Source organism: Sceloporus undulatus, chromosome 6 (assembly GCF_019175285.1).
Source record: "Sceloporus undulatus isolate JIND9_A2432 ecotype Alabama chromosome 6, SceUnd_v1.1, whole genome shotgun sequence".
NCBI lineage: Eukaryota > Metazoa > Chordata > Lepidosauria > Squamata > Phrynosomatidae > Sceloporus > Sceloporus undulatus.
Genome location: NC_056527.1, coordinates 64,461,841 through 64,473,848, shown reverse-complemented (window position 1 = coordinate 64,473,848; position 12,008 = coordinate 64,461,841). Strand labels below are relative to the sequence as shown.

The 12,008-nt window shown below is 43.0% G+C and overlaps 1 protein-coding gene across 1 annotated transcript in view; it reads right to left on the bottom strand.

Annotated features, from left to right (window-relative positions):
- The window catches only part of CDK13 (cyclin dependent kinase 13), a 48,819-nt gene extending 37,136 nt beyond the window's left edge, over nt 1–11,683 (bottom strand). Inside the window, exon 1 of the mRNA XM_042473587.1 lies at nt 9,866–11,683. Within this exon, the coding sequence (XP_042329521.1) occupies nt 9,866–11,109 (1,244 nt within the window). The 5' untranslated portion in view covers nt 11,110–11,683. The remainder of the gene's footprint in view (nt 1–9,865) is intronic.
- Nucleotides 11,684–12,008: the final 325 nt, after the last annotated feature.

Genomic DNA, 12,008 nt, shown 5'->3' with positions numbered 1-12,008 from the left:
AAATGCATTAATTTGAAAACTATTATGTTTTCTTTTTTAAAAAAACACATGGTACAAAAAAACAAAGCAAATCTATTATTCTATTTTAAAAAATAATCTTATGACTCCTAAACTGTTCTAACAACAAACAAGCTAATGCAGTTTGGCTATTAAAAGAAAGGAGCCCTTGGAAAACTGTACCTGAAGTAAACCAACCATGTTTTATATTATAAAAGATATGGGGTAGCAAGTCATTACTGGCAAAGGGATCCAGACTAGTTCTAGAAGATGCCTTTATGTTCCATATTCAAACATATAATCGTGTATTTATAGAAGTAGTGATGCGAGTCAGTTGATCCTCCAACTTAGCCTAAAAACTCTATTTAGTCATCAACCAGCCAATTTTAATGGCCTATCAATTAATTACTATAGACATTTTGTTTAGGCAGCATTTGGCATACAAACATAAAGTATGGCTCAGATTAATATTATCATAGTTTTAAGTTGTGCTAAACCAATCCACTGTTTTAAATCATTCATTTTCAGACTATATTTATATTATGTGTGTGCATTTTCCTTCAAATTTTCTGTCAACTGATGATGACCTGATTAATATCATAGGGTTTTCTTTGCCAAGGAATATTCAGAGATGGTCTTTCCAATTCCTTCCTCTGAAATATAGACCTCAGCACCAGATCCTTGTGGTGATCTCTGTGATTCTATGAATGGGGTGGGTTGCTGCCAAGGTGGTTGAGCAGATTGGGAGAGTATCCCCAAAGTGGTTAAGGGCAAATCCCATTTCCACCAGTACCACTACATGCACCATTCCCTGGACCAAACCTAAAGGAAACAAATGAAAATACCAATACATTTACTGGTAACTACAAATGTGCACAAATCTCAGTGCAAACCTTATTTGATGATGGCAATTATGATGACACACAAGCAGGAGGGAAACAGTTTTTAACAAATCTCTTATAAGCCACCACTTCTAATCTTGGGGACAAAATAACAACTTGGTTTCAAGTTACATAGATGCAAGATGCTGCTGAGAAAATGTGGGAATTGTTGAAACTTTATAAAAACTTCAGACCTTCTATAGGTATTTCATGTAAGTGTTATAAAGGCATGATTCTCAACACATTAAGGACATTCACATGACACCCCTCATAAATAAATGCAGGTTAGCATTGCACAGAGATAAAGAGCCAAGGGCTAAGTGATTCCAGTGACTGGAAAATGATCTGATTTGTAAATCTAGTCTTTAAGAAATGTCTTGTTGCATTATTTATTTATTTAAAAACTTCAACATTTCTTAATTTAAGTCTAGTCTCACTCTGGCATTATCTCCTTCTTCTCCATCAAAGAGATGGGAAACTTTTGCTTCTACTTTCGATTAACAACACGTTGTCCAAAATATGGTAAAATTTGGTTAATCTAGCTACGGTTCAGTTAGTTTTAAACAAACACATTTTAATCCATGAGCAATGAGATTGGCTTCATTAAAACTAGCTATAGGCCTAAATCCTATTATTAGTTCCAACTAGAGTAAACTCATGAAATCCATGGTAACCTGAAAAGTCAACACTTATCTAACTTCCACCAATGTACTGGGTCTACTCTAGTAAGAACAGCAGGATCCAAGCCAATGTACTCTGTTCCTCCTTTGTCAGTTGATTAATTCACTGGGAGTTGAGTCCATATACTCCTATGTGGAAGTCCTACCTGCCAACCAAGTAAGCAGCTAAACAGAAAACTGAACTTGTTTTGAGCTCATACAGCACAGCCATTTGTGATTAAGAAACCAAAGCTTTGCGCCCCTCCCAGCTGTGTGGAAAGGGGAAGGTTGATAGAGAACCCAGCCAAAGTTTCCTTCACAGTTTGATAAATCTTGGCATCTAAACATAACATCTAGACAGTTGCTAAACTCAGGATTTTTCTACAGCAAGTGCTTTAGACACAATGACCAATATCTGAGGATCGTGCAACATCACCACACAACAAATTCCAGACTGTCAGTGCCAAGAGACAACGCAGTATGTTATGGTTATCCTGTACAAAAGGAAAATAGAAAAAGAAAATATCACTGAATACATGCCTCAACTACTCCATGCTAAGAACAGACTTAATTTCAAAAGGGTAGAAACTGTGTGTGTGTGATAAAATTCTTAAGACAAAATGTGTATTTTCTATTACTTCATGCACAGTCCTCCAATACATGTGCATGGCACACAGGCACTGAGAGATCCCCATAAGCATTCTTCCTAGTTCAGGCTGTTACAAGGAACAGGAAATTCTGCAGGCCTGTGTCCGTCATATCCCTACCATACCTCCAGCCTTCTCCTTGTTCAAAGAACACATGACAGTGCATCACCTAAAAAACACTTACACACACACACAAAGGTATAATTATTGACAGACTAAAACAATACGTGCTTAAGCAACACAACTTACTTTCCTCTGAGGTTCTCTGCCTTACAGGAGAAAAGCATAATTTAAGATCCAAAAGTGAATACAACAGCAGTAAGCAAACTTTTAAAGGCATATTTTATTTAGTTGAGCACTAGAGAACTACTCTCATTCTGTCTCTTCAGCATCAGTTTTCACCAGCTGCTCAAATGTATTAATATTTTCATCATAAGAATCCTAAGCTCTCAACGCAGAGATAATATAGCTATTTTCTGTAAAAACGAAAGAGAACCACTCAGCCTCAAGTACTGCATTTATGAGTCCTATATGTTTCCAAAATGGTATTGAATCAGGTATACAAGACAAGACCAGGAAAAATAGCTCAAAGATGTCTTAAGCACACATTTATTTTAAGAATATATGAACTGACTTTCAATGCAAATATTTTCAGGGCATATGACAAATGACATAATAAGATACCAAGTAAAAACAGAGTATAAAACAATTTAGTGAAATTAAAAAAGTAAGATGGACAGAATTAGGCTGCTTTTTTTCTGATTTATTTCTTCAGTCTGAAATCTGTGAGATTTTGGGTGCATCTACACAATAGAAATAGTGCAGTTTAACAGCACTTTAACTGCCAAAGCTCCAATCCTGGGATTTGTAGTTTTGTGAGACACCAGCACTCTTTGGCAGAGAAGGTTAAAGACATCATAAAATTACGAACCCCAGGATTCCATATGATGGAGCTACAGCACTTAAAGTGGTGTCAAACTGCATTTTTTCTCCAGTGTAGATGTACCCTCTGACATTTTGGTAGAAGTGTGACGAGTATTAAACAATTTAATTTCAAATTAATAAAATCTTATTTGTATATTCCAATGAAGTTAGTTTTAAAATATAAAGAATATAAAATGTAAAGAATCCAAAAGAGTCAGGTGAAAAATAAAACTTTTCTAAAGGTCCATTTCGTTCCCCCCACCTCCAAAGCTGCTCACGACACTTAGGGGATCTTCTAGATCTGAAGTTTGAAGGGTTGAGGTTGGAAAGGAAGTATCAACATCACCTTTCACCATGAGAAATGACCTCTTCCAATAAAAAACCTACCTACAATTTACTAACATCAGGAGCTCTCCTACATATTCTGTCACCTAGACAAATCAGGCTGATGGGTATTCAGGACAGGTGCTTTTCAGAAGCAGCGCCCCAGTTACAGAATGTCATTCTGTGCAGGTGAGATTAAAACTTTCCTCATTTGTCTTTAGATGGGCAATAAAGACCGCATTACTCCATAAACGTTTTTGGGAGTAAGTATATAGTGTCTTGTCATGCTTCAATTTTATTGCTGCTCACAATTTGTTCTGTATGGATACTGTACACATTTGCTTATGGGTTCCTTGTTTTTAAGGACATCTTACCAACATTTTTATTGGCACATCGTTCCTAGCTCATCAGACAAGGAAGGTGCAATTTGTCAAATTTAGTAACTATGTCAACAACAAAATTAAATTAAAATTTATATAAACCTGTACTCAGAAATGTTGCATGCTAGACATTTACATTAATAAGCAAAGTTTAAATGAAGGCAACCCAGGTGAAGTCATCCACCAGAAAGCCAATTACTTTGTAAAATGTCTGTGGACTACCTTTGATTTTACATGGTATTCTATGTAAATGTACATGTTATCATCGAAATTACTGCATTCAAGAGGAATGGGACACTTATGTCCAGATAAAAAGAATAGACTATAATTTTTCTTTCTTGTTGTTGTTGTTGTGTTCCTTAAAGTCATTTCAGACCTATGGCAACCCTAAGGCAAAACTATCACAGGATTTTCTTGGCAAGATTTATTCAGAGGGGATTTGCCTTTGCCCTCTTTTGAAGCTGAGAGAGTGTGACTTATTCAAGCTCACCCAGTTGGTTTCCATGTCTGAGTAGAGATTCAAACCAATGCTCAAATGACAACACCACTCTGGCTCTCTACCAAAATGTTAAAGTATTCATATTTTAAGAAACAGTGACCTGGCACACAAGAAAGAAGGGTGTACACAGGTGAAATGGAGTATGAGCTCCTTTCACACACTCCTCCAGAAGGAAGAAAATTCCAAGGGCTTAAAATATGTTCATAGAGGCCCTATACAGACAGCCAAAATAAAGCTGCTTCGAGTCACTTTGGAGGTATGGTGTTTCAATGATGCATGCATCCTAAGAGTCTGGAACCTGCACCAAAGCTGCACTCCAATCCTTAGGACTGGAGCGTGGCTTTGGTGTGGCTTCTGGACGTATGTATAATTTAAATAGCATACTTGCAAAGTGACTCGATGCAGCTTTATTTTGTCTGTCTGTATCAGGCCAGAGTAACTCTAAATTCTGGATATATTTTTAACTGGCAGCATCTTTGGAAATGTATCTGACAAATTCAGAGTCACCATTTTCACTTGGCTTGGAAAGATATCATCTTAATCTTACTCTCCTTAGTGTAAGACAGTTGTGAAGCACTCTTAATAGTGGTAGTACAAGTTGAGTTTCCCTTATCTGGAATTCCTAAATCTGAAATACTCCAAAATCCAAAATTGTCCACATGAGTGGCTGAGATGGTGACACCTTTGCTTTCTGATGGTTCAATGTAGACAAACTTTGTTTCAATCACATAATTGTTAAAAATATTGTGTATGAAATTACCTTCAGGCTATGTTTAGAAGGTGAATAAGAAACATATATGAATTTTGCTTTTAGACTTGGATCCCATCCTCAAGATCTCATTATGCATATACAAATACTCCAAAAAATGGAGGGACAAGTGTATATACCAAACATGTCAAGTCTTCGGTTGTATTGACAGCTGTGTTACTCACAGACAGAGTTCCAAACCATAAAGTAAGTTGTGCAATAATATCACAAGCAATTAAATATCCATTTAGCAAACCTCATGCAAAACACCAAAAACATTCCAAACTCCAATTCCAAAGAAAACTCAAAATACAGTGGTACCCCGGGATACGAATTGATCGCGTTACGAAATTTCCGGGATACGAAAAAGTTAGATTGGAAAAAACTGTTCCGGGATACGAAGGTTTTTTCGGGTTACGAAATTTTTTTCGGCGCGAAATTCAAACGCGCGGCTTTCCAGCGCTAACGGAAAGCCCTTTTCGGGTTGCGAAATGCATCGGGTTACGAACGGGGCGGCGGAACGAATTAATTTCGTAACCCGAGGTAGCACTGTATTATCTTCCAGTCAAGTATAATCAAATCTGACACCAATTAGCTTCAAATATTATCAAATCAATTACTAAAAACAAGACCACTGTCAAGTGTCTTTTTCATCTCACAAAGATATTAACGTGACCAATGATAAGTATTACTTCTTATTCAAAAGTGATACTTTTATAGAATAGTTATCCACAAAATTCCAAGAATTAGGAAAAAAAACAACTTACATCTTCTCATATTAAATATGAATAATGGATTGACAGCCTATTACAAATGCACAGTGTAAGAAAAAGGAAAACACCAGGCAGATGAAGAATATAGGAAGCAATCAGCAAAACTATGATTATAAAATGAAATTGTCCTTTTCAAATCACAGAACTATTTTAAAAACTGATATGAAAAATAATCAGTTGGTTCAAAGAACTTATTGTGAATGTGACTGAAAAACTTGATAACAAATCTAAATAAATCAGTATTAGATGATTATTTTAAGAACTACAGCATCACACAAGGCTAACTACTGTATATACTTGTGTACAAGTCAATCTTGTGTATTAAGCTGAGGGAAGGTTTTAGGGCAAAATGGTGGATTTTGACATGATTCATGGATAAGTTGAGGGTAAAACATAGGGGCATGTAACACCGCTTCCTTCCCTCCTTCTTCGGACCTCTCCCAACCACCTAACATCACTTTTCTGGTGCTGGAGGAGAAGGCTTTAACTCTGGATTGAAAGGGGAAGGAACTGGAGGGAAATGGGGTATGTGGCGGGAAAAGGTTTTAACATCGGACTGAAAAGAGAAAGAAGTGGAGTTAAATGGGGTGTTTGGCGGGGGGAAGAGATCCGCAAGAGGAGGAGGATGGGAAGATAAGATTTTAACATTGGCTTGAGAAGGAAATCACCTCTTTCACATATACTCCTGTCTGGGCAGCTCTTTCAGAAATCACTGCCAAGGCTCAGAGAGTGAGGCATTACAGAGAATGGGGCATCAGGCAGTATTTCTTTCAGGACCTCTCTAAGCAGTATTACTGTATACTGTATAAGTTAACCCAGGATTTGAGGGTCAATTTCTGGGCATAAATTTCTTGACTTATAGTTAAGGATATACAGTAAGATGACTTTGCACTACTACATTAAAAGAGGAATTCGCTTCCATATCTACAACAAAAGCTACAAAGACTGAGGAGTGTTTGGTGAAGAGATACTAATATCAAGAAGTATTTCCACCCATCTCCTTGCACCCAACTACCTTGAATCCTCTTTAAAAACCCTGCCTGAGGAACAGGACTTTGGTGGAGAAAGACCAACATGTCATCTGAGCATCTGTGGGGCTTGAAGTAGAACTGGAGACCTTTAACTCTGCAGTGGAAACTGGATGATAACTAGGGAAGAAACTGAGATAGGAGACCAAGATAACAGATGGTAAGAAAGCTGCTGGAACAGAAAGAAATAGCCAGCAATCAACAATTGTAAATTTACTGCAGAAAACCTTACTGAAATGCAGACTGTTATTTTTTAATCTTTGTAAGTAGTGTATTTATTCTTCTGCTCTGTTTTATTCTCTCATATTTATTCATGAAGTGTTTGATTAGAAGTGCATCTGCACTGCAGAAATAGTGCAGTTTGAAACCACTTTAAGTACTGGAACTCCATCCTACAAAATCCTGGGATGTGTAGCTTTACAAAGTCTTAGCCTTTTCTGTCAGTGCTGGTGCTCAACAAAACAACAAATCCCAGGTTTCTGTATGGTGGAGCCGTGGCAATTAAAGTGGTGTCAAACTACATTATTTCTACAGTGTAGATGTACCCTAGGTGTTTTTGTACTGCAACATTAAATAATGTATGTATTGATCTGTTATGTATTACTTGTATACATAAGTCACTTCCCAGTTTTGGCTACTCCAAGGTGATCCTATCATGGGATTTTTCTTGGCAAGAATTGTTCAAGAGGGTTTGCTCTTGCTTTTCTCATTGTTTCTGCTTATTTTTTAACTGTTCTATGTAGTTCATTTGGTGTGAGCAGTTATGGTCACTGACGTGTCATATAAATAAACAGACGGTGATATGGGGTGTAAGCATTTTTACCTGGCAAGAAGCCCCGCTGAACCTGGGCTTCTGAATAATTACATACAGGATTGCACTTTTTAGGTCTGCAAACACAAAGCAGACACATGCCATGGCCAAAGCAACAAAAAAGAAAACTAAAGTGGGTAAAAAGGCATAATGCGTGTGCCTTTATTCAACCCTTTAAGTGAAGCAGAGAGTTTAAGAGATACTTTTCTAGGAGATAAAAACAGAGGGGTCACCATGTCCTAACTTTAAGTTATGAATGAAGGCGTTTCAAACACAAAGTAGATATCAAGGCCTGATATCCAGGGCAGGAAATCAACAGTATGAGTAAGGAACTTCAACAACGCTTTACAGAATGGGAAGCAAGGAAGTGATGAGTGCTGAATCTATTATATTTACTTGGGAGCATGTTCTGTTCAAACTAAATGAGATTCAATTCTAAGGACTGGACCATCTACAATCTAAAAACTTACTATCATATTATCCAGGACTTACCTAACTATCCAAGGAGGAAATATTTCTAGCGTGTGGCAATTCTAAACACAGAAATTCCAAATCAACAAGTAACGTGATAAAACCTGAACAATAACCAAACACGTACCGGACAGTCAGGCACAAATCCTAAAGTAATATTCCAACCTGAGTTTCTATGAAGTGATAATCCAATAGTTAACTGTCAATATTTCATGATCAAACTTGTTTATTCACGTTTTACTGATCTCGATGAGGATTATTTCTGTACGTGTAATTTACGCCTGCAGTCAATGACAACCTGAATATACATGTTTGAGTCAATAAAAGCTACATAAGAATTTAAAGGTGATTGCAAAAAAAACCTGATTTACACCAACACAGTATGAAAAGGCACCTTGTTGTACAAGAGTCTATTAAGAAAAGCACTTGGATTCCATCCCAGGAGAAAAATAGGGAATAAATTCAATAAATAAATATAAAAAGAAAGGTTGCTTCTACATTCCTACCATTACCAGAATCATGTAGCCTTTCTGGTAATTCAAGTCCATCATCGCAATAAGTTTATTCTTGATACCTTAAACAGGAAACGAATACTTTCTATATCTAAATACCTTAAGTGTTTTGTACTCTTCCGAGTTTTGTCAGCTGATGCTTCACTATTCTCAGGAGGAAGGCACAATCAATGAGTGTCTCTGACTATCCAACTATTTTGCACACAAAAAAGACAATTCAAGAGGGCTATTCACAAAGTGGAAAGCTGGCCTGAGCGCCTTTCTGGCTGAAGAGTGGGGTATAGATACAGCAAGTAAATAAATAAACTCCATTAAAAGTGCTATGTTGAAAATATGGTTGGTCCTCCACCTCTGCAGCTTGGACTTCTGCAGCTCTGATAATATGTTCTCTCTTGGAATCTACAAGTCCTCCAATGCAATTCTGCTGGAGGTTGACCATAGAGCTGTGCTGGAGAACCTAGACGCCCTTAGAGATAACACTTATCTAGGCCTTTGTAGATCCTCCAGAATGATTTTACGATCAACTTCTGGAAGATGTTGACCACAGAGTTACGCTGGAGGACCTGGAAATTCCTAGCGGTGTTCTCCCAGGTAAAAAGAATAGTGTTTTTCTATGCCGTTTGTCCACATTCACGAGGGTCTTCCAGCCCTGACCCCAGCGAATAAGGAGGGACTACTGTACTCTTAATTACAAATCTGGTGAAGGGTCAAAGTTGAAGAGCATCAACACAGCCAGCTTTCACTGCAGTTCGAGAATGGTGGGAGAGAAGAGTGTGAAGCGCCAGAATCCAGCCGTGAATTAGAGGTGCCAGCACAAGTGAATTGCTGGCCTAGAGGTTTATCACACAGGAGAAACCTGGAAGGATAAACAGTGATTAAGCCGTGATTAACCCGCAACTGTGCAAATGGTTTTCATATGATGTCGTGTGCAAAGTGCTATTATCCCGTGAATAACCAGTGATTAACCTGAAATTGGTTTCCACATGACGTTGAGCCGAAACGTGATTGAAGAGTCATTATCCTGTGAATAACCAGGCAAGAAACAACAGTAACAGAACTGACATTTTTGCTGTTTCTTACCTGGTCATTCCCTGGTTCTTCACAGGATGACGGCACTTGAGTTAATGTTGTGATTTTAATCATTGTTTATGCTCCCTAGTCGTTTAAGGGGTCCATCTGAGGCCGAGCCCCTTGCCCTGGAGCTGCCTTACCTGACGGCCGGGCTGTAGGGGCTCCGGGAGCGTCGCCAGGAGCTGTAGGGCCCGGGGGAGGCGTCCCCGCCGCGCTCGAAAGAGCTGTGCCGGCTGTAGCTGGGCGAGCGTCGCCGGTAAGGGCTGAGGGGCGAGCGGGGGCTGAGGGGCGACTTGCGGCTCCGCTGGCCCTGCGAGGAGGAGGTCCTGTGCCCGGGCGGGCTGTCATCCCGGCCGGGGCTGGGCGAGGAGCGTTGCCGACGGTAAGCCCGGGGCTCGGCCTTCTCCTCCCGGTAAGCCTTGGGAGGCTCCTTGTAAGCCGAGGGGGGCTCCTTGCGGCTCCGGTGGCTTTTGCTCTCCCGCTCCTTCCGGCTGCTGGTGCCGCTGCTGCTGGGCGAGCCCTTCCTGCGGCCTTCGCTGCCGCCACCGCCTTCCGGTCCTCCGCTGTGGTTGTGGCGGCTGCCGCGGGACTTGGAGCACGAGGAGGAGGAGGAGGCGGCCCCGGCGGGAGCCTCCTGCGCCTGCTGCTGCTGCTGCGGTTGCTTCTGGTCCGCCGCCCCCAACGCCCCCTTGGCCTTCTCCTTCTCCTTGTCTTTCTCCTTCTCCTCCCCCCGCCGGCGGTGCTCCCGGTGCCCTTCCCGGGAGGAGCGCCGCCTGCTGCTGCTGCGGTGCTCCCTGCGCGCCCTCCGGCTGCCCGAAGCCGGGCTTCCCCCGCCACTCCCAGCCACCCCTCCTCCGCCCAAAGGCCCCTCCGACTGCGAACTCACGTCGTCGTACTCCCCTCCTCCCAGCGCCCCCAAGGCGCTCCCGCGGCGCTCCGAGGCGGCCAGGCCCAGCCCCCCGAGCCCTCCCCCTCCGCCTAGCCTTCCCCTCCTGCGCTTGTGCCGAGGCCCCGAGCGCCTCTTCCCCCTGGCCCGCTTGCGCTCCCCGCCCTTGTCGCCCCCGCAGCAGGAAGCCGAGGCCCCTCCGGTGGCCGCCAGGAAGAGCAGCGACTGCGGCGGCAGCGGGGGCTGCAGGAGGGAGGGCTGAGGCTGCAGCAGCGGGAAGAGCAGCGAAGGGGTCGGAGGGGCCGCCACCGGAGCAGGGAGCGGGAGAGGGAGAGGAGGCAGCGCCGGAGCCTGAGGGGCCGAGGAGTAGCGCTTCCGCCGACGGTGGTGCAGCCGCTTCTTCTCCGCCGACGGAGACTCGGAGCCCCTGCTACTCCCGCCTCCGCCGCCGCCGCCGCCGCTCCGGGCCCGGCTCGCCGCCTCCGAAGTGCTCGGCATCGGGATCCTTCCGAGGATAATCCGTCAAGGCGCCCCCGGCTGAGAGGCCATCGATTGGAGAGACCCTAATGACGACGACGGCGAGGCCAAGGACGAGGCCTCCTCTTCCTCCTCCGCTTGGCTTCTGCCTAAGCCCAGCCTCGCCGCCGGCCTCCTCCTCTCCGCCCCATTTCCCGGCTGGGCCCGAGCGAGGCCTATGCCTTTCCCCTCAGGAGCGACGTGGAAAGCTTCAGGACGAGAAAGAGAAGCGGCCTCCAAACGGCTCTCTCTCTCTCTCTTCCTCACACAGAGAGACAGAAGGGAGACGGCCGGCGCAGGTCTCTCCCTACTGCGCCTGCGCGCCTTCGCTGGAGGAAGACTGAGGCAGCCTATCTTCAAGCCAGAGGCCTCTACGATCAGGCCTACTGCTCTGAGAGTAGGCCGCAAAACCTCGCGAGATCTCCGTACGTTCTCTTCGTCCTACCTCCTCCCTCCCTTCAGACCGGAAGTCTTCCGGATGGACGCGAGGGTCTCAAACATCCTGTAAAGATGGTTCCGGCCTGGCACTTCCGGTTCTCAAGTGTTATGAGGGGGCGAGAGCGGTGGAGGCGCCTAGGAACGCAAATAAAACACACTCCTCCTTCTCTATTCGTTAGGGTTAAGGGCACAAGACCCTCGAGAGTATGGAAGGACCGGAAGTAACAAAAACACCATGGTTTTTACCCGAGAGCACGCCTCTCTAGGAATCTGTAGGTCCTCCAACGGAACTCTATGGTCAACTTGAACCAAAAATGGCACCGAACCTAGAGAGTACACTCTGCTAGGCACAACTCTATTGCCAATGCCAGATGTTGACCAGGCAGATGATGACCACAGAGTTGCACTGATGGACATAGAGATTCCTAGAGAGAATCCTCCAT